At 38.9% G+C, this 26,811-nt stretch overlaps 1 protein-coding gene across 1 annotated transcript in view; it reads left to right on the forward strand.

Annotated features, from left to right (window-relative positions):
- Nucleotides 1-26,375, forward strand: part of PRDM5 (PR/SET domain 5) — a 207,029-nt gene extending 180,654 nt beyond the window's left edge. The window contains exons 15-16 of the mRNA XM_057706946.1: nucleotides 10,938-11,042; nucleotides 24,608-26,375. Of these exons, the coding sequence (XP_057562929.1) occupies nucleotides 10,938-11,042; nucleotides 24,608-24,772 (270 nt within the window). The 3' untranslated portion in view covers nucleotides 24,773-26,375. The remainder of the gene's footprint in view (nucleotides 1-10,937; nucleotides 11,043-24,607) is intronic.
- The last annotated feature ends 436 nt before the right edge of the window (nucleotides 26,376-26,811 follow it).

The raw sequence follows: 26,811 nt of genomic DNA on the forward strand, positions 1-26,811 counted from the left end.
CCAGCAGCCACTCAGGCATCACCTCTGCACACAGTCGGCCTCAACAGGCAGAAGAGGCCTTTTTCCGAATCCCCTGTAGACTTCCTTTCTCTTCAGTAACCACAGGCATGTCGTATGCTCCACTCTAAACCCGTCACGGCAAAGGAAATGGAGCTGCTTAGCCTAGAGGCTCCCGAATGGGTCTGCATACTAGACTCTTCCGGGGAATGCTTTGAAAATGCCAAATCCCAGAGCAGTGCAGTCACAGTCTCTGGGGGCCGGGTCACCGGCATGAGCCGTTTCGGAAGGTGCCCAGGTGACGCCACGTGCAGGCAGCTTTGGGGGCCAGGGCTGAGCTGATCAGGGTTTCCGCTCTTGGCTGGGCTCTGGAGTCGCCTCTCCCGCAGTGCTTGACCGAGGGCGGGTTGTGCTCGGCGAGGAAGCCGCAGGTCACCACAGACCCCAGCCCTGGAGGAAGAGCGCCTTGTTTTGAGTTCTGCCCTCTCTACCCGATTATATGAACTTTGGCTATATTTCTAAATCAGTATTTCTTCATCTGCTATTTAAGAGTAACCATACCGGTTTGCAGCACTGCTTAACAATTAAATGAGGAAAAAAATCCGGAAACATTCCAAGCACTTTGCTAGCCATGAAGTAGGTAGTCTGTTAGCATGCACCATAGTGCCCTGGTGGTAAAGCATACTTAATAGTAAGAGAAGGGGAAATAGAAGTTATTGCTGCTGCTGTTGTAATTATTACTATCCAGTCATTACTTGAGAGGATGGTGGACCAGATCAGATGCTTTCACTGATCTGTTCTGGTTGCACATTAGAAGAAGCACCTTGAGAGCTTTTAAGAAACGCAGTGCCTGGCCACACCTAGACACCAGATAAATCAGTCTCTGTGGGGTGGGACCCATCATCAGTATTTTTAAAAAGATTCCCAGGTGATTTGAATGTGCAGGCAGGTATGAAACCCACTGGGCTAGAGGTTCCGAGAGTGAAAGTATGAGAGAAATTTTAGGTTGGTTCATCCGACTGTTCCAAATGGACCAGTTTGCGTCACCGCTGTGGCCGCAAGGAAATGAGGGTTTTGAGCTAGTTTGGGCAATTCTTTGCTTGTTTTATGCCAGACAAGCTCTTCTCTCACCTCTGTGCTCTCCTTGATAAGACTTTCTTCCAGCCATGTCATTTATGCACATTATTCTATGGGCCTCAAGACTGGATTCATTAAAAAGCGACTGAGTGCTTCCGTGTTTCTATTTAAAGTCTGTATACAACACTTAAATATAAATATTATATTCTATTTACTGTGCTTATTTTTAGTTTTCTATATGTGAATTGTGCAGTCCATTTTCCTAGTTTACAGAAAGTGTGTTTTCCATTAGCTGTAATGCGAGACCAATTATGGATGCGTTGTGTAAAAACCTGCTCTAAATATTCTCCTAGCTTTCTGTAGGCTTCCCTAAGAGTTATAATTTTTAGGTGTGTTGTTTACTAGGCCTTGGGTATGTTTTGTCATCTGTTGAAAGATCACACCAGCTATAAAAATAAGACAGTGAATAAAAAGCCACAAAAGCTATAAACATCTGTAAAAGAAGTTTTCTCGGGGAGGCTGCTCGTTAGAGGGGAACGCGGTGCGTTTTGATTGTGTGCACCTGGTGGCAAGTGCACGTTCAGAAACGGGGCCATGAGGAGCAACTGTTGGATATATGGCCTGCTGTCCCGTGGGCCATAGATCTGTCCCCTTGGCGTGTGTAATAGCAGCTCACGGGGCCACCCTCGCAAACCCTCCTCTAAATTCCACCCGTAATTCTGTTGCAAATTGGATGTTTTATAGAACCAGGTTGTCATCTTTTGGTCACAAAGCCAGTGTTCCCAAGAGAATTAGTTGGCCCCTAGGAAAAAATCTGGAAATTTCAGCATGGGCTTCACAGTGAGGAGCACATGTCAAGGCTAACCCCTGGTCAGTGGTCAGGGCCACTGCAGGATGCTGCCTGGAGCTTTCTTTTACTCTCAGAGGATCTATCCTGTGCAGTCCCATGTGAGGTCCAGATGCTGACCCAGTTACACAGATGACCCCAGTCTACAAAAGCGCAAGAAAAACCCTCTGCTCTGGACGCATGTTTGAGCGAACAAGGTGGGCACTGCTGGACTGGGAGAGAGGAGCTGGTCTTTGGGACTCTGCTGCTGGCCAGGCCGTGTCTCGTGGCTGACAGCAGGGCCGGTCACAGGAGCACCAGGTCACCTCTGAGAGGCCATTTCTGAGACAGTGTTTCTGACATCTGAGATGGCTTAATTTTTACCCAATCCATCTTCCTAATGTCAAAAATGGTCCCTCTAAAAAAAGACAGGATCTTTCAAGCAGAATGGTGATGTTTTGTTTTAAAATAACATGAAGGCAGTGTTTTAAAAATCTTTAAACTTTTTATAAAGAAAATTTCAGACCTACAGAAGCAGAGAGAATAGAATAATGAACCTCCATGTGCCCTCACCCAGCTTCAAACAAGTATTCATTCTTTCTCCGTTTATAACCTCCCCACCACCTCCAGCCGTAAAGCTTGGAATTTTCATATATAATATTACAGTGATATTTAATTCAAGGTTTTGGTGTAATTCTATTTTAGAATTTGTTCACCTAGATGATGATTGAACCATGAACGTCTTGTGATCAGACATTTTTATTCTAGATCAGTGCTATTCAAAGTATGGCTAAAAAAACCAGTACCAGCCCACAAACTCTTTTGTTTCTGGTCTGTGAGAAGTACAGAAATTACAAGGAAGTGTTTAGAACTTTTATAGCATTTTGACATTGCCACACATCTAAGTGCATGATCTTTTTTTAGTAATTCGTTTCAAATATATTTTAGAAAAGTATCAGCAGCACATTGAGAAAAAAACAACCTTTCACTACAGATAGGTCCAGAAGCACTCTTCTGTACAGTGCTTCTGCGATTTTGCCACTCAGGATGCATTTGGCAATGTCTGGAGATATTTTGAGAAGTCACAACTTGGGTGGGGTCCTATTGATATCTAGTGGGTGTTTCTTTTGATAACAAAGAATTATCTGGCCCTAGACATCCGTAGAGCTGAGGCTGAGAAACCCTGCTCTAGATCACAGCGGAGCTCTGTGCCTTGTCTAAGGAAAGTTTGGCAAGTGGGTATTGCCAAGGTGCAGGATGGAAAGAGGCTAAGACTGTCTGTATGTGATCTTTCCTTACACTTGAGGTGCCATATTCCACTTTGGAAACTAGTGAGACATTTTGCAGATGGAAAAGTTTGAGGGTTAAGTGACGTTGTCTGAAATCCTTTAAGAATATAAAATATAATGCAGCCCTTTTAATTACAAGTTGCCCATTTCATCTCTGTCAAAGTTTGTAGTATGTCCAACAGAAGAAAATCAACCACTGCTGTAGCAGCTGAGAAGATGGGAAACTAAAAACTTACAAAATTTTTGTTTATTTAGAAATTTCATATTTAAGAAATTTATAACTTAAAATGAAATCCATGCATTTAAGAAATTCATAATTCATTTTTAAGAAATTTATGAACCTCTGCTTCATGAGGTGTTTTGGATTTTCTTTTAAACTTAAAAATAGGAAATGATCACCTAGTAAACGCCTTTGTTTCTCTGAACTCTAACAGGATAAACATTAATACTTATGAAATACCTTAATCTAGAAAAAGTAATCAAATGAAATTAATTTGTAACAAAAGATAACTTTTAATTTTAACACACGTGTGTGTGTGTGTGAGCGAGAAAGAGAGACTCAGAGACACTTGTTTCTACCTTTGATTCCTCTTTAGTGAGTTTCTTGTCTCAAATTGTACTTGATATCCAAGTTGCTCATGTGGAAGTTATTTCATTAACAGCACAGACACTCTTGGTCTCGTTACAGCTTTGAGGAAGACAAATAGGGAAAAGGTTTGCCCATCAAGTGAATAAACTTTCATTTCAGCTATAGTAACTGAGCGTTTTACTCACAAGTTGAACCCACTCATAAGCACACTGTGTTTATATATATTCAGAATACCCCAGGCTCTGACGGTCTTCACCATACTCACTTGCCTGCCTGTGTTCTTTTAATTGCTTTACTAATTTTCCTTTCTTCATTGTATTGAGGTCAGGCTACCATGAAAACATTTATTAACCATCATTCCATGACTTCCTGACACCATTTACATTGACCTCTGACTACAAGGGAAGATGCTCATTCGTGATATTTTCTGTTTCTGTTTGATTGTGGCCTAGCATGAAAGCACTCATAAGGAATCTTTGGATGATGTATCTACAGCACGTGGATAATCTACCCATGACGCATCCTTGTCTTTGGTAGTCTGCGTAATGGGGGACCTGCTTCTTTACCTCCTGGCAAGCAATTCTTAGCTAAACTATGAGGAAGCCCCCAATAAACTTCTATTTCAAAGAATTTCAACATTCAGATCCCTCCAAGATTTATACGCAGTGCGACTTATTTCTGTAGAGCACTCTCAAATGATTTCAAAATTTATTGAGTTAGTGTTGGCAAGAAATATAACATTTGAAGTTTCTGTTCCTTTAATAGATGGGCATTAGCACAAAAATATGAGTTTTTATTAGCTACATCACAAGGTGCAGGGCATGGAGCTCTATAAATCCTACCTTCTGAATGAATTCTGCCAGAGGATGTTTGATTAACGCCAGGCTGATTGGACTGCTGAGGCGTTCCGCCTTGGATAGATCACACAGTTTAACTGACAAGTAGATCGCCTCCCTTTAATAGTGGCTCCCCAGTTATGATGACAAAGGATAAGCTATTTGTCACTTAAACTGTACAATCATTCAGAAACAGAATTAATCAAGAACCTAATCATTTTGTGTCTAGTTAAACCCAGCTAATGAGTTAAAACGTGTAATTTATACCATGCATTCCACTCTGAAACAGTGTTATGAACAGTTTCCGTAATATTTCATTGAATCAGATTTTGTGCCCAGTTTAAAGATTTTGTAACAGAGGGAAAGATAGAGGGAGAGAATTAATGAAGTGAGGATGTGATTAATGTTAACATGATGTTGTTGGGTGTGTTCTTTGTGGGGGAGGGGGGTGGGGCCTTTGGAATCCAGCGGTATCCAAACACGCTTACACTCCAGCCACAGCAGCCCGCAGATTGTTTTCCAGTGTGCCCTTGGGAAGGTGGTAGATAGCTCAGCCTCAGCTCTGCTGCCTAACCTGACAGTAAGAAGTCAAAGCCTATTATGGCTTCCTAAGCTTTCTCTGTCACGTGGTCCTTTGCTATGTTAATCACTAATTACCCAACCACCACCATCTTCAGTGAACCTTACAGCAAGGATAGGCATTGAAGATGAGACGTGAAGTTCTTGTGCACCTTGCACACAAGCATGGATTCTTCCAGACTGCTAGCTTAGGGCTAAGTATACTCTGGAATGTTCTAGAGGCAGCAAAGATTTTTTTTTCAGAATTTTCGGAGAAAGGAACAGGTGCAGGTGTCTTTGTAATAATACATTCTGTACCATTCAGCTTACTCTTTGTGCCCAACTGTGTTTACCATGTGAAGGGTGATATTTCTTTCACATGGCTGATCAGGAGTAATGGAAGAAATTAGTAAGGAAGGGGAATGAGGGTTTCCTGAGAAAGAAAATGCATTTATTTCCAATCCTATCTCAGTTCATTTGTTGTTCTTAAATTTGAGATGAGTGACCTGTGAGCTCCTGGCTCTTCCTCTGGTATAAAAGCTTTTTTATCTGGAGCAAGAATTCTCTAACATCTGCTCTGGCACCATTCACTACAAATTGGAATCCCTTCAAGGGTGGGCACTAAGGATCCTTCCAAGGAGCACCATAAAGCAGTCTGACCAACATGTGTCACGAACTATATCCTTCCTTGCAGTACCTTCAGGAAAAGTATGCACTCTTTGTGTAAGAACTAGGGATGAAAGAGACAGGCCATGGCTTCTCCTTACTATACTTCGCTATGGCCTAAGGACTCAGAGAACCTTTCTTTCTAGACTGACAGGGAAATGTGACTGTGGGGTCCTTTGTGAACTTATCTGAGGGCCAAACCCCCAAGGAGTCCCTGGCTACAAATGGTTCTTGGTAGAGAAGAGAGAGTCCAGGCAAATACAGAACTACTTAATCAAATGGATCCCTCTTCCAACTGTGATTCTCAAACTTTCTGAATTGGAGGGACCTTTGTAACATTATAAATCTCACCCCCCACTTTCCTGCCAGCGTACACATAGAAACACGTGATGGCTGTTGGACTTTTGGTGTCTTATAGGAGAAAATAATTAAGTGAAAGTGATATAATTCAATGTCTTTTGTAAGCGAGTACATTGAATTAATCACCAATATTATCTGTAAACATTTGAAAATATCAATATTTGGGTGAGTGAATGTGTGTATAAGACATTATCCATTCAGTCCAAGCCAATGCATAACACATGTGAGACTTCCAGTCTCCTGTGATAACTGCAAAGCCCCCTGTGACCTGCCAGAATCTCCATATCCTGGCTGGGAACCTCTACGTCTCCATAGGGCCATCTTTAGGATGTTTACCTAGACAGTATCTCCTACAAGGAAATTTAGGAATGAGTGAGAGGAATGGTCTTAATCAGTGATGCTGAGACCTTGCTTTTCACTGCCTTCTCTTTCCTGACACTTCTCTTAGGATGTCATTCAGCTAGTTGGTCCTGTCTTAGGTTGTTCTCTGCCAGATAAATTTACCTGTCATTGGTAGCTGCCACAGTGATGTGCCTCTCACTTCTTCACAAGATCTGGTTTTACAGATAAGTTGCAGGCAGAAAAGCTTTCCTTTTTTTTTCCTTCTCATGTATATTGTATTGATATATTTTATATGCTTTAAAAAATTAAGTTTAAATGAAACATTCGGATGTAATAAAAGCCTAATAAACAGTCCCGGGAATTCCCAGAAAATTTCTCATCTAAATACTTAGAACTACATTTTCCTTTTAAAGTTTTTTTTTTTTTAAACCAGGCAGTATTTGAAGAGATAATAGATGCTAAGAATAATGCAACATGTGAAAAGAGATTGTGTTTATCCAGACTAGAGGGGAAAAGCCATAAACATCGTATTTCGCTAAGAAAACACAGTTACTTTTTTTCTGTTGATTGTGAACAGTCAATTAAAACACATTTTCCATGTCCTGAAAATTATACATAGTTACTTCCATTTCTGGCAATATGGTAGACTCCATATCCTGGAAAAGATACCCCGTACAATACTATCAGTGCTGGATAAAATAAAGCAAACAGCAAATATCTGAATGTGTAAATAAGTAATGGTGATCTCCAGGACCCAACAAAACAAAACTGAAACCCAGCTCCAGAGTGATGAGGTCAGGTTGAGGATGCAGCACCTTACAGGGTGTTTATAGTTTCGGTAAACTCAAAACTTGGTTTTTAGTGGTGATGGAAAGGGAGACGAGCTCTGGGTTAAAGGGCAGGGTGGAACCACATCCCCCCATAATTCTGGGACCCCAGAAAGGCTAAGCTCAAAATGAAATCAGAGACTAGAAATAATCTACTTTTGGCAAACAGATGCTCGGGACGTTTAACTGTCCTGAAGTAATTGCCGGCTAGAGAAAGAGTTCTCCTTAGAGTTTGTAACCACAGTGCTTCCCTCAAGTGTGTTTGCAGTTCAGACTTAAAATGCTTGCCTGACCCGAAAACCCACAGGCAAGAAGTAAACTTAAAATGGTCTTTGATTGATAGCATCCCAGAGTGCTTGGCAGAAGCAAACACAAATGCTGTCTGGAGGAACTTACCCTCATCCTGAGGGTCACAGGATTTTAACAGATAAAGACCACCAAACATGCATTCATGATTTCAAATTCCATAAACACCCAAGGAAACAAGAGCCATGAGCAGGAGACAGGAGAAACCACAAATAGAAGAACTAGACTTCCAGAGCACATAAGATAATGATTTATCAGATGAAGAAAGTTGTATAAATGCCTAGAATATTTTTAAATAGGCATAAGCAACATGAATAGAAAGTAAGATTGTATCAAAAATTAAGCATAAATTAAAAACCACATAGAAAGTTCTAGAAATTAAAATGCAGTAATGGAAATTAGAAACTCAGATGATCCTATTAGGTAGCAAGTTATTCATAGCTGAATCGAATTGATCAGCTGATTCGAACGAAATTACAGAGTGCAGTACAAAGAGATGGAAATGGCAAAGGCAGGTTAAGAGACGTGAAAAACAGATCTAATTGGGGGTTGTCGGGCTTTCATTCGCTGACAAATAAGAAACAAAGCCCATTTTCAGTCAAAATCAGACTTTACTATCAACAGCTTCTTGGAAATTCAAATATGTAAGAAAGCACGAAAAGTAAGAGTTTGTTAAAGTGTGTAGAGGTAAAGCACAGTGACTGTATAAGATAATGATGCCACACTGGGCATTAAAAATCAAGATACAAATGAAATACTGCTGCACATAACATGTAAGACAGCATTCTACAGCGCATGTTAATTACTACGAGGGAGAATATATAAACTTTAGATTGTGTTAAATCTACATGGTAAAAAAAAATTTAAGGATAACCACTAAAAAGATAGAAATAGAGTTTGCAAGTTCCATAATAATACAGGGGGGAAAGGAAATCCAAAACAGGAAAGAAAATATAGGGGGAAAAACCTTAGAAAACAAGCAAGATAAAAGTGGTGCACAAAATAGAATGTTAGAAATTTATTTAAATATATTATTAATAATAGTAATAAATATACCATTGTATTATATTTATTATAATAGTAATTAAATGCTGTTATAACAATATAATTTATAAATGAGAATAAATAATAAATATTAAAAAGCAAAACTCACCATCTTAAAAAAAGGGACATCAGTTTGGGTTAAAAAAATTCAGTTGTATGCTGTTTACAACAGACGCTTATCATTCCTAGGCATATAGACTGTTTGAAAGTAAAAGGATGGATGTACCAGGCAAATACTAATTTTACTTTTTGCCTTTTTTTTTTGAAGTGAGATACAGTTGACATATAACATTGTATAAGTTTAAGGTGTACAATGGTGTTGATTTGATATATTTGCATATTGCAACACCTCCATCATGTCATGTAATTATCATTTTTTTTGTGATGAGAACATTTAATATCGTCTTTTAGCAACTTTGAAATACATGCTACAGTGCTTCGTGATGCTGTGCATTAGATCTCCAGAACTTATTCATCTTCTAACTGCACATTTGTACCACCCTTTGACCAACATCTCACATCTCCCAACCTCCAGCACATACTACTTTTAAAAAGCTTTTATGGCTATATTAATACTAAATTAATTTTAAGGTAAAAAAGACGATTACAGATGAAGAAGGTCACTTCAAAATGATAAAAAGTCCTATTTTCCAGGAGTATAATAGTTTTAAGCTTACATATACTCATCGTGTACCTAATGAGAGTTTCAAAATTTGTAAACTACAGTGATAAAATTATAAGAATATACTGGATATTGGAGTGTAAAATGGTTAATTCCCTTTGTAGAGCTACTTGGCCATTCCTAGGAAAGCTGAAGGTTCAGTCCATTTCTAGATGTACATGCCATAGGGAATTATGCTCACCTGTGTTCAAGTATACATTTACAAGAATACTCAGAACAACATTATTTGTAAGAGTGAAAAATTGGGAAAAACTTAACCATCCATCACTGGAGAATGTAGCCACTGAATGTAATGCTGCAGTCACTAAGAATGAACGAACAGAAGCTACACATGTTCACAAGAATGTTCTGTTTCTTAAGATAGTTTTTTGATAGACACGAGTCTGCCATCTTCTTGGTCTGCCGGCTTTCCAAATAAAGTTGTATTCCTTGCCTCGAAAAAAAAAAAAAAAAAAAAAAAAGAATATTCTGTTTCTTAAGCTAGCCGGTGGGTACACGTATGTGTATTTGATTGTTTACGTACCATTTTGTATGTCTGAAAATTTTCATGTCTTTTAAGTACTAAGGAGAAAATACAAATAGAACTTGTCTACATAACATGAAATTTAAAACATATATACACACTACTTCAATTCAAAGTGTCTATAACAATATTTTTGAAGCTATAATATATTTGAAAAAACATCTTACTGCAATTTTACTTTAAACAGATCTTTTTATCAGTGCACTATTTAGTAATTAGTGGCTAGCTGTTTTGATGAAACAATGTTAATTAATTTATTTTGCAATTTATTCCAAGCTAAAAAATGATGATGTAAGTTCCTGGTATCATAGATGGCTAAGGAAATTGGATATTTTTTTCCTTTTCCAATGGAGATATTTCTTTCCCTTAAGAGTCTATTACTAGCTGTAAAAACAAAAAAAAAGGCCTCATTTTAAAAAGTAATTTAGATTTTATAAAATCTTTTATATAGAATCTTTATAAAATCTTTTATAAAATCTTTTTCCTACCTAGGAAAAAAGATTGGACAATAGAAATGAAAATACTTAAATTTCAGTTGAGCTCTAACTTCTTAAATTTACCCCCAAAATCTGTTGAACATGTGCTTCTGAGCTTTCATTCCCAGGAATCCCTTTGAGACAGTGAACAGTTTGCACCATCTAAACCAGGAGTCCCAAGCTCTCTTGGTCCACAAAGCCCTTATGGCAGGCTCTCTGAGACCAAAAGAAAACCTAAGTTCAGTTCCGTAAGTAGTTAGTTCACAGTCATGCAGAATCTCACTTCACACAGACATGAGTGCATCGAAAGAAAGTTTGTGCAATCTAGGGTTGGAACTGTGAACCATCTGGTAGTTTTAAGACTACCCAACAGGTTTTGAGTACTCCTGTTTTCCCCAGAAAATTTAAAATAATTAATGACACCACTGTGCAGGTGCTGCAGCATCTTGCAGAACTAGATAAAACACTCTCCCACGTACACCTTCATAAGGAGGGCTCTGTATTCACTCGAATTCATGGTCTCTTTTCACTGCCTACAGGAGAAGCCATACAAGTGCTCAGAGTGCAGCAAGGCCTTCAGCCAGAAGCGAGGCCTGGATGAGCACAAGAGGACGCACACCGGAGAAAAGCCTTTTCAGTGTGATGTGAGTTTGGCTTCCCTTTTCTTTCACTAGTGTCCTCCAGTAACCTCCGATAACAGGAGATATGTATGTATGTGTGGGTGTATCCATGCATCTGTTTGTACATGCATGAGAGAGAGTGTGCGTGCGTGTGTGTGTGCACGCTTTACAGGGCTGATCTGTGTCTATTAATGTCCTGTGCTCTTTCTACCTTTTGATGGCATGACCTGTGTAACCACATTGTAGCAATGTTTTTTGTCCTAGTTTACTGGCAGCAAATGAACTCTGATTTTCTTTAAGATATGCTTGTACCCTGTTTTAATGCAATTGAGTTGTTCTTCCAAGGTATGAATGCATGATGATTCAAGACAGCTTTCATGTGTCTGTCCAAGTCTTTGACAGGTTAATGATTGTTAAACCAGAGATTTCACTGGTTATAGATATTATTTATTTTGTTAAAGCCAAACAGTGAATTTCTAAAACATGCATGAACTCCCTTTGTTTAAAAAACACAACTGCTAGTTGTTTGGATTTTCTGCTCATGACATTTGAAGTGAAATGAAATTATTGCCATAGTTATTCACATTATTAATGAAAGAACAGAAATACTATCATTGTCAGTAAAATTAATTGGATCATTGATTAATTTAGAGGAAAATGGTTCATCAGTGAACAGCATTACAATTCTGGGTAAGATTGACAGTTGACAGAAAATTGACACAGGTGTTAGGGAAAACACTTATTTTTTGTTCATATTTCTAACAAAAAATAGCAAAAAAGAAAAAGTATTAATGTAGCTTAATGTAAGAAGAAACATTAAAGTTGTAATGTGTGAAATTGCACAGTACATAGTTCTCTTTACATGTTGAGGGAAACTCAAGTACTCAGTCCCCTTGACATACCCCAAAGGATAAAGATGGAGTAAGCAGTCCATATGAAAGGAAACTCAGAAACCTAAGATGTTTTCCTTGTCTTTCTGTGAAACTTTGGTGGTAAGGTTAAGGCAACAATGTACTCCCAGTGGGCCTACTCATAAAAATACTTTTATCAACAGTGAACTTCTTTAAGGAGAGAACTACTTGTAGAGAAAGAAATGTACACTTGGAGAGCTCTATCCTGAACTGGGGGTACAGCCAGTTTAATAATTTAGTGGATTGAACATTCAATCATTGGTGCTTTTATTGGAAGCATTTTCATAAAAGCAAAACTTTTTTGGAATTTTTAATTGCATAACTACACAAATAAGTGATGGGAGATAGAAATTAACAGTCACTGTGTATGGATATCTTCCTACCATCACACTCTACCTGACTTTTATTTATGCTGAGTATTTTTGTGGAGCACTTCCTTGGATAAACTGGACCATGATGTTATTATTTTTTTTAATTATGCTACAAGCATGATTTTTTTCTATCTACTTCTGTCCCATTGACTTCGGTCAGATGTTCAAATCTCTCTGAGCCTTATCTGCAGTTCAGAGTGGTCCATTCAGGAGAGATCCAAATTTAATGCCTCCAAAACTTCCCTGAAATGCAGGCTGCTCAGAGAACTGGCTGTCTGTTCCAGAATCTTATCCTCTTAACCTCTTCAATCCAGACAGAAGTCATACTTTCTCCCCCTCCACTTCCAGTCTGTCTCCTTCCTAAATAGTTCTCAAATCCATTCCTTCCTCTCGGTTTCCATTCCCGCTAGCAGGGCATAGCCTGGACCGTCACCTCGCTATTTCTTATCACATCCAATCTCCAGTGTATGTGTTCTCCACCCCACCAAGGTGATTTTTAAAAAATCGAAATGAAATTCCCATAACATAAAATTCACCATTTTAAAGTGAACAATTCAGTGGTGGTTAGAACATTGACGATGCCGAGCAGCCATCGCCTCTGATTCCAACGTATTTTCATCATCCCCAGACAAAGCTCCGTGATCATTAAACAGTTACTCCTCAGTCTCCCCAGACCCTGGCATGCACCGGTCTGCTTTCATTTCTATGGATTGACCTATTCTGGGTATTTAATACAAATGAATGATACAACACTTGACCGTTTGTGACTGGCTTCTTTCCCTTATCACAGTGTTTGCATGGATAATCTGCACTGCAGCTGGTCTCAGCACAAGGTTACTTTTCATGGCTGAGTGACACCCCACTGTGTGTATACACCACAATTTGTTTATCTGCTCATCAGCTGGTGAACATTTGGGTTGTTTCTACCTTCTGGCTGTTGTGAACAGTGCTGAGACAAACGTGTGTATACCAGTTTTAAGTACCTGTTTTCAGTTGTTTGGGGTAGACACCTAGGAGTGGAATCGCTGTGTCCACATGGTGATTGTGTTTGACTTTTTGAAGAACTGCCACGCTGTTTTTCACAGTAGCTGTACCATTTTATATTCCCACCAGGAATGTACAAGGATTCCAATTTCTCGTCATCCTCGTTAACACTTGTTATTTTCTGTTTTTTAAAATTACTGTCATCTTAGAGAATGTGGTGTATCATTGTCCTTTTGATTTACATTTCCCGAAGGATTAATGATGTTGCACATCTTTCCATGTACTTGTTTCTCAGCCATTTGTGTATCTTCTTTGGAGAAATGTCTATTCAAGTTCTTTGCCTATTTTAAAATTGTGTTGCTTGTCTCTTTGTTGTTGAGTATAAGATACTGGGTACAAGACCCTCATCAGATATGATTACAAATATTTTCTTTCGTTCTGTATGTTCTCTTTTTGCTTTCTGGATAGTCTCCTTTGATGCACAAAACTTTTCAATTTTGATGAAGTTTAATTTGTCCATTTTCTCCTTATCATGCATTTGATGTCATATCGAAGAATCTATTTTCAAATTCAAGGTCATAAAGATTTACCCTTATAGTCTTTTCTAAGAGTTTTATAGTTTTAGCTCTTACATTTAGGCCTTTGATCCATTTTGAATTAATTTTTGTATATGGTGTGAGGTAGAGGTCCATTCTTTTGCATTTTTTTTCAGTCTTTTACCATTGAATATGATGTTAGATGTTTTTTATACATGCCCTTTATTATGTTGAGGAGGTTCTCTTCTAGTTTTCTGAATATTTTTATCAACCCAGGGTTTTGAATATTGTCAAATGCTTTTCTGGATCATTTGAAATGATCTTTCTTTTTCCTTTTGTCCTATTAATGTGATGTATTACATTGTTTGGTTTCTATGTTGAACCACTGTTACAGACCTGGGATAAATAACACTTGGTCATGGCTCCCAACCCTCTTAACATGATTTTGGATTCAGCTTGTTAGGATTTTGTGTTTTGTTTTGTCTTGTTTTTTGTTTGTTCATTTTAAGATTTTTTTCATATATATTCATAGTGTTATTAGTCTAGTTTTTTTTCATTATGATATCTTTGACTGGCTTTGGTATTAAGGTCATGCTGGCCTCACAGAGTTAGTTAGGAAGTGTTCCCGCCTTTTCTGTTTTTTGGAAGAGCTTGAGAGGATTGGTGTTCATTCTTCTTTAAATGTTTGGTAGAATTCATCAGTGAAACCATTGGGTTCTGGACTTTTCTTTGTCGGGAGGTTTTTTGATTCAATCTCTTTACTTGTTATAGGTCCTCTGAATTTTTCTGTTTCTTCTTGAGTCAGTTTTGGTAATTTGTGTATTTCTAGGAACTCGTCCACGCCAACTCGCTTATCTAATTTGTTGGCATACAGTTCATAGTGTTCTCTTATGCTCCTTTTTAATTCTTCGGGTTTGGAAGTAGTATCACAGTGTGACTTTTTTAATATAAACTCAATCATGTGCTTCTCTGTGATGGCTTCTCACAACCTATAAGGTAAAATCCACCTTCCTACTTGACTGAAAAACTGGTATGGTCTTTGTCAATTCTTATTATTTTCTGTCTTAATACTCTCATATCTGTCAGTACTCTGCCGTTTCTTTGCACTAACAGAGTTTCCTGAAGCAGTGACATTGTTTCCTCTCTCCGTCTCCTGTTCCGTGTAGCTTGCATACACTATTCCCTCTGCCTAGAAGAGTCCTTTTCCGCTCCCGTTCCCACTGTCTACCATATGTGTGTGTGTGTGTGTGTGTGTGTGTGTGTGTGTGTGTGTGTGTGTGTGACATTGGAGTGGCTCTTGGGTGGCATTTGAGCAAAGCTGTAAAGAAGAAACTGACATATATCCATCTCAGTTCTTTACAGTTTTGCTGAAATGCCACCTCACTCATCAGCACGACTCTCAGTAACCCCTCAGGCCCAGTCATCCCACGCGCTGCAGCAGTCCCAGCATGCCGCGCCTGTTGAACTTTAAATCTCTTTCGCTACTGCACATATGGTAGATGACATCCAGATTTTTCTTTTTCCTGCCTGGATCTCTCTTTCGAATTCTACGCAGATATTATGAGACATCTCTCCTGTTTTCCATACTGAAATCAGGATCTCCCCAGCCTTCTTAGTCTCTCAGCATATTTCCTTCAATTACTCATGTCTCCGAGAACTCCACTGTCTCCATATAGCCCAAACGGAAGGTCTGAGCCTCGTGCCAGACACCTCTTTTCCCCTGAGCCATGACCAATAGCATCATCTGGTTGAGCTTCCGTCGTCACAAAGACACAGGGGTCCATAGTTTGTATATAGTCTCTCTGATTTCACTAGAGTCCAGAAATATATAGGTGTTATTTCCACCTATAGGAAGCAGTGGAGGCTGCCTGCGGTTGAGTTACTTGCCTGTCATTCACTGCTTATAACTGGCCAAGTCAGGATTCCAGGGATCAAACCCACGCAGCTTCCTCTCAGCCCCAGTAATTCCTGAGCCTCCTTGCTTCTCTGTATTTCTCAAACCTGTCACCTTCTCTAAATTTTCATTGCCCACCTTCACTTCTCTCTTCCTCTCACTCCCTACATCCAGTGAAGTAGAGCATCTGACTGGCTTTATAAACAAGTTGAGAATCTGAACACTTCACACACCTCCACAGCTACCAGCCTAGTCTCCTGAAATAATGCAATAGCATTATCAGTCACCCACAGTGATCCTTCTAGAACCTGAGTCAGATTTTATGTATGCATGTGTAGGTAATATATGTTTTATATTAGTCTCATTTGCTCAAACCCTCAATGACTGTCCATCTCACTTTGAGTGAAAACCAAAGCTTTACCAGAGTCTGGGCGTCCCCACGTGATCGGCACGCCCTGCCTCTCTGACTTCGCCACCACCTCCACCTCACTCCGGCCACGTGGCTGGCTTCCTTGCTGTTCTTTCAGACACACTAAGTACACTCCTATGAATAGCTCTTTGTATCTGCTGTTTCCCTAGCCTGGAACACCCTTCTCAGGTATCTTTATGACCCGTTCCTGTCCTTCTTTCAGTTCTCGGCTCAAATTTCTTTCTTATTTCTGTTATTTTCTTAACCCTCACCCCCTAGTCATCTTCTCCTTCAGTGTACTTACATCCACCTGAAATATTACATATTTGTTAAGTTATTTATCATTTATTATAAGCTCCATAACAACCGTTTTTCCTTATTGTTTATTGATGTATTCCCAGCCCTAAAACAATGAAGAAAACAAAGAAGCATTCAAAGAATATTTTAAAGGAATGAGTAAATGAATTAATGACCACTGTCTCAGTTTATGTTCCAGTCATTTCTGGCTTGGAGTGGAACAGCACTTGGCCTCCCTGATTCCTGTTGTGTACTCTCTAGCTTGCTGACTAAATTATACTTTAGTTTCAATCTTCTCTTCAGTTCCCACCACTTGCAAAATATACATCCTCCCAGGTTCTTACTGTGGTTATCAGGGTCTCTAGGATGCTGCAGCCTTCTAACTTCCTTGTCAAGTTATTCCTCTAACAGCGTCTCATCTTCAGCCTTAGTGAATGGTTTTCATTCCCCACCTGAGCCTTGCTCTTCACGCCTCTGCACCTTTGTACATTTTCTTCCCTCTCCCTGGACTGTCACTCCCCAACTTAGGACATGATAAGCCCTGTGCATCCAGGAAGGGTTCATCGCACCCTCCTGTGTGCCTCTCTTGGCATAACGTTCACGGCATTACAAGTATTTCTCCGTAACACTGTGGACTCCACAGGGGCAGGACAGAGTGCTCTTTGTCATGGTTCTCCTGACTGAAGTGGTCCATACATTGTATGTGATAAATAGTTGTTAATGGAAGATGTCTGTATAAAATTCTCATAGTATCTCCAAGGACTTTCTGTTAAACGTGCTGTGCCACTTTATGACAAAATCAGTTTACCTCCAGCCTAGAGAAAGAATAAAATATTTTCCCACTTCTGGGGATGTGCATTAATACAAGTTGGAGTAGGTTAAAGGGTTGTATAAGAATCACAGGTGGAAAGAAAGAAAAGGAAGCATCCCTGTTGCACTATTGGAACTCCTTCTTGCTCGCCCGTTTTTAAAATGACTATAAAAGTCCTTGCATTTGGCTGATTTATACAGAGCATCAGTTTGAAGTCTCTTAATGACTGCATTTAAGTTCATGAAAACATAGCTTTTAATGTTTAGGTAGTTGGTTCCACAGCCATGACATCAGCTACTCTCTGCTGACATTTAATCCCCTGCCCTGGCCCTCGTTCAGCAATCTGTTGGATTGTTCCCATCCCGTCTCCTGTTGGATCTTCTCGACTCCTTAATTCTGAGCCATCATCAATGACTTCAGTATCCTGCTCAACTTCCTTTCCACTTCCCCAGCTTGCCGCCGCCGTCATGTTCCCATGGTGGCTGTGTAAAATGGACTTGCGTTTCGTATCCCTCACAACACACTGGTGAGCTGAACTGTCTGAGAACCTCCTTTATTTTTTCAAAGAGTTTTTTTTATTTCTTAAAAACGGAGTCAGCCAGGCAAATGGAAGGATAGTGGGCTCACATATCTCTGTTTGAAGTGAGAGCTTTTTATAGTAGTTGGCCCTCGGCGGGGGTGGGGGGGGGTGATATAGACTCTGAACCCAGACTGTCTGGGTTTAAATCCTGGAAACCACTTCCTCGTTCTGTGACCTTGGGCAACCTGCTCCAGACACAAGTGTGTGTGAGTGTCAGTTTCCTTCTGTGAAATGGGGATGATATCTACCTAAAAGGGTGGTTGTGAGGACTTAACAAGCTAATGTTTAGAAATCGCTAAGGGTGGTTCCTGGTGCACAGTGGGAGCTGATGTCAGCCCTTAAACCTAGTTCTTTGCCGACACTGAAATAAAACAGTGAGCGAGATGCCACGTCCCCTGCCCTCATAGACGTAACACATACACCTGAATAAATGTCACATTGCATTTTATGATGAAGATTGGGAAAGGAAAAAACGGGGGCGGGGGTGGCTGTGAAAGAGTAGTTAGGGAACCCTAAAAGATGAAGAGTAAGCCACGGGGGAAAGGGCATTCTGGGCTCAGGGAACAAAATAAATCAAGGCCTGTAGGTGGAAAAGAGCGTGGGGTGTTAGGGGAAGTAAGAGGGCAGGTGGAGCTGGAGTCAGTGAGAGAGGACGCGAGGAATGCCAGGTAAAGTTGGAGAGCGAACTGGTAGCCTTTCAGCCACGCTAAGGAGTTTATTTTGAATCTAATTTCAACTGGAAGCCATTGAAGAATTTGGTATCTGTTGTTCTTTTGACATGAGGTTTAGAGAAGGAGACAGGGAAATAGAAAATAGGGGATAAATGGTAATTCTGTCTTATTTATGATGACACATTTTCATTTATACTTACAAAAACAATTTAGAGTTTCTTTTACTTGAAAATAATCTCAAAAGATACCTTCTTTGGTTTCTCCGGAGTTATTCCACAGCCTTTGGGTCACATGTTGCTCACAGCGATCCCATCTGTCAGGCATCTGCCTGTCTTTCCCTTTCTTTCTTTCTTGAGTTCACCCAATATCAATGGAATGACTGCTCTTGCCTTCCTGTTCCTTAGACGAGTAAGGAGAGGCATTAAAAAGCACACAAATAATTAATTGCACTCGAGGTAAGTGTTATAAAGGAAAAGCAAAGGCTACTGTGAGAGCATTTAACAGAAGACTTCTGGCAGAAAGATCATGTAGACCTCCCTGCGGAATTCATAGGAGGCAGCTAGAAGAAGAGAAGGGAGAAAGCACTGAGGAAGGAAGGCTGTGGTGTCTTCAGCAGTCTACACTGAATCTACACTGAAGCTGATTAGCTGGGCTAGGGTTTAGGAGTTTCCCTTAAAGTACGTAAGGCCCCAGGGAACAATTTTCGGTGGCAATATGACATTTATACTTTCAAAAGTCCCTCCACCTGCTGGGTGGAGTATGGACAGAAGCGAGTAAGGATCAATGCAGAGCGATTCAGATAGCATTTACCACCTGGGTCCTTCTGACAGTGTAAAACTGTCCACACGTAACAGGGAATTTGCATCTCTGCCCTATATAAGAAACACCACAGTGTTCACTGCAGCACTATTTACAATAGCCAGGACAGGGAAGCAACATAAATGCCCATCAACAGATGAATGGATAAAGAAGATGTGGCATATATGTACAATGGGATATGACTCAGCCATAAAAAGGAATGAAATGGAGTTATCTGTAGTGAGGTGGATGGATCCAGAGACTGTCATACAGAGTGAAGTAAGCAGAAAGAGAAAAACAAATACCGTATGCGAACTCATATATATGGAATCTAAAAAAATGGTACAGATGAACCCAGTGACAGGGCAAGAATAAAGATGCAGATGTAGAGAACAGACTCGAGGACACGGGGTGGGGGATGGGTGGCGAAGGGGAAGCTGGGACGAAGTGAAAGAGTAGCATTGACATATGTACACTACCAACTGTAAAATGGATAGCTAGTGGGAAGCTGCTGCATAACACAGAGAGATCAGCTCCATGATGGGTGATGACTTCGAGGGGTGGGATAGGGAGGGTGGGAAGGAGTCTCGAGAGGGAGGGCATATGGGGATATATGTATAAATACAGCAGATTCACTTTGGTGTACAGCAAAAACTGGCACAACAGTGTAAAGCAATTATATTCTAATAAGCTTTTTAAAAAAAATGCAGGCAGCAACTGGCATTCTTCAGAACAGTTACACACCCCCCGCTAATTCCAAACATTTCCTGAGGGGAGGGGAAACTATACCACCTGTTAGAGAACCGCTGACACTGGCTATTGCAATAATCTAGGCCTTGGTTTCCAGAGTGATGAGCTGCATATCCTAGGAGGCCTAGGAGACATCCAGTGGGAAATGGGAAGGAAAGACTACAGCTTTGTTCCCTGCTTATTGTGTATTTTAAAACTAAGAACAAAATTGAACTTTATTATCATTGAATAGAGGACTTGACTTTGGTGCCCTCTGTTACTTTGGTGTCCTTGTTAACAGCTGGCCTCTTGTGATATACTAACTGCGATCTGAGGGAAGAGAGGTAATTCCATGGCGATGCAGGTTGTCACTTGTTTTCCGTGCTTGTTAGGATTGCGATTTATGTGTTCTCAGTTAGGCGGAGATATGGATTCTGTGATCTGTTTTTAAATAAAATGATCTTGTACAGAAGAGTCCTATACAGAAACCACAGGTTGAAAATAATGTTAATAATACAGACACAAGTTAACAAAAAGAAAACAGCAGTCAATATGACTAGTCAGCAATAAACTTAGATAAAAAAAATTGCCACCATCATATCTGGAAAAAAGTAAACCAAAAAACTGAAATTATCAAGACATCTGAAATATGTATTTGTCTACACTTATGTTAAAAATGACTTTGACCCTAAATATATATCATATCTTAGATGTTGCCTAATGAAAATATGAAGTCATAATTATTAACACGAAAACATTGTTTCATCTTTTTCACATTCTTCTAAAAGTTTGTTTTTAATAGTATAACTTGTAAGTACCTTAGTACACTTGGTATATTTTATTTAAAAATACAGATAACAGGTGCATGCTGAAACGTTTTCTTATTGCTGGAGAAGCACTGGTCAAGGCAGGTAATGGTTTTCTCTCAGGTTGTGGCAGCAGAGATGGAGACAATTAAATGCCTTCTCGAAATGTGCACAGGGAAGAAGTGGTAATGGGCTAAATGAGGTGGGGATGAGGAAGACAGTGGATCAAGGCTGACTGCCAGGTTTCCAGCAAGTGTCAGATGGATGGCACATTTTTTTTGAGAATTAGATTTGCGAGACAGAGTCTTTTTTTAAATTGAAGTGTAGTTGATATACAATAGTATATGTTACAGGTGTACATATAGTGATTCACAATTTTTTATGTCCCACTTGTAGTTATTATAAAATACGTGCTATATTTCCTGTGTTGTACAATATAACTTTGTAGCTGAATTTACATCTAATGGTTTGCACCTCTTAATCTGTTACCACTATATGTTGCCTCTGTCCCCTTCCCTCTCCCCACTGGTAACCACTGGTAGTTTGTTTTCTATATCTGTGAATCTGCTGCTTCTTTTTGTCATATTTACTAGCTTGTAATTTTTAGATTCCAGTTTAATTTTAAACTCACTGAGTGTGAAGTACCAGTGAGCTATGGAGCAGGCATTTAGATCCTCCACTATGCAGATCAGGAGAGAGGACTGGATCAGAGATAGATACTGGCGGGTGATCTCCATATAAATAGTAACAAAAAGCATGACTAATGATTAAGATCCCTGGGGAGAAAACACCTAGTGAATGGAGAAGTGGCCTAAGGAACAGGCCCTGAGATCCAAACTTAAAGGTTAAGCTGGAGGAGGAGCCTGTACAGGAAAATGGAGGGGAAAATGGCCAGAAAAATAGAAGGAAAACGAGACTAGGTCCTCATGGAAGCTACATGAAAGGCAGGAGGAAATGGCCAGGTATGTTACATGATGCAGGAACTTCATGGTAAAGGAGGATTCAGGAGTCCCCGTTACATTTAGGCACTGGAGGTTGCTGGTGACCTATCACAGCAGTTTAGGGAGTTGAAACACTTAAGGCAGAAGTCTGATGGGAGTGGGCTTGAGGCATGGAGGGAAGATGAGGAGGTGCAACCTTCAGTCAACCAACTGCATTTTTTTCTATCCAAAGTAATATTTGGAAGTTACATTATAAAAGTTTCCTTTTTTGTTCCAGAAAAATTAGGAAATACAGAAGGGAATAAAGACAAAACAATCCCACATTTCTCAACTGATGTCAACTAATATTAACAGTAATCTCGATATTTTCCTCCAGTACTTATATATACAGATACAGTTACAGTCTTTATTTCAGTATTGTAGGTTAAATTGTGCATTAATCTTACTATTCTGTTTTCTTCCCTTTACTTTTTCCTTTGCCTTTAAATACTTTTTGAAGTATGATCTTTTTTTAAGAACTGAAAGTATTTCTCCATCTCTTTATATCAAAACAAATATACTCACCTTTGGGCAAGTAAGTTATTTGTCATACTCCACTTTTATAAATAATTCTGGAATAGCATCTTGTATATACATCTTTGACTAGGAGCTATCGTACTGGTAGTCCTGGTTCTTTTAGGGTTTGTGAAAATACTAACAGTCTCTGTTGTCGAAAGTGCTTTTGAGGAAGGGCTACTCAGTACCTTTACACAACCACGCTCGCATGGCACCATTTTCTACACTTATGCACATTCTGACCCCCCCTTGTAAAATTTCCTTTTTAATCTAATTTCTGTCTTTGAGGGTACTCAGTATGGTATATCACCTATCATAACTCATGTATTTTATGCTGTTTCGTGTTCCTGGATCTTTCCTTTTTATCCCTTGATTTTTCTACATGACGTGAACTTACCTGGCTTTTTCAGTGACTTTAAAGGTATATAGTCTGTTTTAAATTATGCTTGTAAAACTTATGTTTACAAACTTATTTCACAAGAAAAATGTCCTTTCCTCAGATTGACTGGAAGCTTTATGTTTGTTCTGGAAAATTATTCTATTTGCTTTCAGATCATTTGTATGTTACAGGAAACTGCTACTCCTTATAAAAGCTACGTTCTCTCTCGAATTCCACATGTGGTGGCTGTTACAGTTTCTTCTTTCCAATCTGCTGATCATTCTTCTTGCCAGAGAAGATGAAAGAGAAAAAATAGGTGCTAACATTTATTGCATGTCTGCAATATAACATCCATTTGCGAGATTACCTCATTTAATCTTAGTGTTACTAATTCTGGGAGCTCATGGTCACTGTGATCATTTTATAGGTGAGGGAACTGAAGTTAAAAGGCAGTTTGTTCATTTAAACTTCCTTAGTAAGTGACAGAATCAGAATGAAACTTGGTTAGTTAATTCAACAAACACTTATTTAGTGCTTACTCTATAGGCACTGTCTTATCCCTTAGGATATATGAATGAATAAAATATATAAAGATCCTCTGCCTTCATGGATCTGAGATGAGGGTGCCAGAGTAGTCGGGTTTTTAGCGAGGGCCTTCCTCCTGGTTATGCCTCACACGGCCTTCCTTGGTGTGTGAAGGTTTAGGTGAGCTCATGAAGATGGAGTCCTATGATGGGGTTAACGCCCTTGTAAAAACAGGAAGAGATGCAGATTCTCTGTCTGTCTGTCTGTCTCCCAGTGGCTGCACCTCAAGTACCATCACACTGAGGATTAGGGCTTTAACTTATGAATATTGAGGGGACACAGAAGACTCTGAAACTTATTTTCTTTATATCACACTATGCTGCTACTTATGTATAATTCAAAATACATTATTATTGGATTACTCCTTCTCCTTACTAAATTGGGGGCTTGCCCTTCTGAGTTTCTTGTTGCTGTGGGTGTAAAATCCCTCTTCACCCATGAGGAGAGAGTAAATGTATTTGCTTTTGTGTTTTCCTAAGTTTCACCTCATTCAGAAGTTCAGCTTTCTCTCCAAGCCTTTACCCCTGCCGTTGTATTCACTATGTTTTTCATGGAATTTTCACATTATTTAAGTAGTTTTACAGTGCATGTGCTTTTGAAGAATTTCATGAAAATGGAATTTTTGTGAATAATACCAAACTTTGAAAATTTGGTATTATAAAAGAATTCCATTTCATTTTTATTTTTGAATAACTATGCCTCACGTCTTCTGGGTTAATTCAATATTTTAAATTATTGAGCTGTTTAATACCTGTTGAGCCAGGTGGCAATGTGGAAGAGCTTACATGAAGAAAATGTAAAGTATTTTTAATAGGAAATAGAGAACTGGAATCCTAAACTTGCACTTAGGATGCTTAAAGCAGTGTTAACCTTTTACTTCACCAATGGGTCCAACTTGAAGGGATCACTGGTGAGACATGTCTTGTGCTATTTATGCCGTATACTAGAAAGGTGCCCTCTAGATCATAAGGCATTTTGTTCAAGAGGTTTACTATGGAATCATCAATATACTCATAATATGTGGAGAAAGACATTGTTTACAGGAAGTTGTTTCTCTAGAGATGTTTAAATATAGTAGCTGGGGGAAAGGAGGGTGGTTAGGATGTGGGGGACACACATGAAATGCAAACAACTCTTGGAACTATAATTGATTTTCTGTACCGTTTACCTTGGATGTTAAATTCCATTTATTTCAAGAGCGCTTTTGTTCTTATGCCTGTCAGTACATACTTGATAATAGGAATTTGCATAATGTATATTGTGTAAGTGATAAATTGGTGTATCTTCAGATTTTTCAGTGTAATATGATTAGTATCTTTGGGTCTTTTCTAGGTTTGTGACTTGGCTTTTAGCCTGAAGAAAATGCTGATCCGACACAAGATGACTCACAATCCCAATCGTCCGCTGGCAGAATGCCAGTTTTGCCATAAGAAGTTTACAAGGAATGACTACCTCAAAGTGCACATGGACAATATCCATGGCGAGGCTGACAGCTAATGGTAGCTGTAAAGGAATTAAGCCATTCAGAGGGGCTCCTAATACAAAACCCAGATTTCTCTCACCTGATTAGCATAGCAGAAGTAGCCAAAAGTAATTCACTGGTCTCATAGTTCTTATTTGCCTACCTGTAGAGTCTGTAGATACACATGCAAAAAAAAAATCCTACTTTTATCAAGAAATGGTACAAATGGAAAAAAAATAACTTAGTAGCCTTCCAAAATACTACTTGTGTTATGTCTTATAAAAATGGAAGAAGGAGCCATGGCTCTTCTTCTTGACCATCTCTCTATAGTGAAGTTTATTAACATACTCCTTAGTAGGCTCTTTTATTGTTTTCCTTGTGTGTGTATGTGTGTCTGTGTATGTGTGTGCATTTATACATGCTGGTTATTGCAACTGGTTATTACTAATTTAGCCAGAAAGAAATTAAGATTTCCAAGATACTTCTTCATTCCAGATAAGGATAAAGAGGTGAGAGTTTTCAAAGTCTCAAACCTGCTATTTTGTGAAACAGGCCAAAAGGTAGCTCCTTTGAACAGACCAGTTTAAAATAAAGAGGTATTTAAGAACTAAAACATCTATTGAAAGGTTGCTCATTTTAGACACTTCTCAGGAAACATTACTTCCTCTAATCATTCATGTGCCGACATTCATGGTCTAGAATACTTTTATAAGATCAACACAAAAATGACCATGACACTTAAATATTTATCAAGCTGATCCTCCTGAGTTTATACTAGCTAGCTTTAGAAATTAACAACATATAAATATATATATAACTACAAATGGAAACAAAATAGGTTCTCATTATCTGTTGACTGACAGAGTAGCAGGACGGTAGATGCATTACAGTATTAGTCATGATGAACCTGGCCCTTTACCCCCTCATGTCATAAAAGTGCACAGAACATGTTAGTTGCAGGTATGAGAGTTCTCAGAGCATTTACATTCTGTTTTGAGAGAGACATTTTCCAGAATCTTGGCAGTAGGTGATTCTGAAACTTTTGAATTATGCTCAATCCTATATAATTAGGAATCCAGAATAAAAACACAAACCTGGCAATTGTTATGATTGAAATTATCACGGATGCTTAAGGGGTATTGAAGCAACAAGCATAATTTCTTCCTTTGGGTTGTATTTCAGTTAAATACTTGAGAACAACATACAATGAACAGCTTGTTTTGGGAGAAGATATGATAAAATGTAAAAGTGTTGTCAAAGCATAGAAGAATACAAAAACTGGAAAAAATTAAAATGAAGCCCAATTAATGAACTTTTCTATTTGGAGCCCATTCAGAAGAAAGGAAGTATAATTTTAAGGAAGTTTTTTAGTTCTAATGATTTCTGGAGAAAGGTTACCTGAAGACAATTTTCTGAAGTCAGGAATCTTGTTTTAGAATTATATTTATACTGAGTTTCAGTTTTAAAAAGAAACATAAAGATTCATTATAGATATTTAAACTCTGAAAATACTAAATTTCAGACTCACCAGAGATAATTTTAAAAAATATAAATGCCCAGATTATAATTTAGGAGATATCCAAGTATGGCTATATGTACATTTGTTCTGAAATTATAGACTGTATTTTATACAAATAGATTTCGGTCTTGTTTCTCACTGTGTCATTTGTTTCAATAGTATATTTTTAGATCTAAAGTGTTTTCAGTTCAACGTGACAGTGTGCTTAATATCGTTTGAATATAAAAGGACAGCTGTAAAATTTAGTAGTGTGTATTATTTAAACACGTTCTGCTCATTCCTTCGGATGCTGCCTTCTCTGTATGGGACGCTTCATAGCCCGATTATGTGATGAATGTGAAACTTGAAAGGACGCCAAATACCAAATACCAATTTTGTATAATCTCAGCGACTCACAATTTACAGGGCTGCTGAAATAATTTATCCTCGAAACCATGTTATTGCCATGCTATGGAGCGAACTGATGAGGATGAGGACCTGATCAGGCTGAAGGTCTGTAGTCAAGCAAAACCTTAGAAAATGGTGTGGAGAGACCTACTGGTACACCATCCTTTC

The sequence above is a fragment of the Hippopotamus amphibius genome, chromosome 13 (genome assembly GCF_030028045.1).
Source record: "Hippopotamus amphibius kiboko isolate mHipAmp2 chromosome 13, mHipAmp2.hap2, whole genome shotgun sequence".
NCBI lineage: Eukaryota > Metazoa > Chordata > Mammalia > Artiodactyla > Hippopotamidae > Hippopotamus > Hippopotamus amphibius.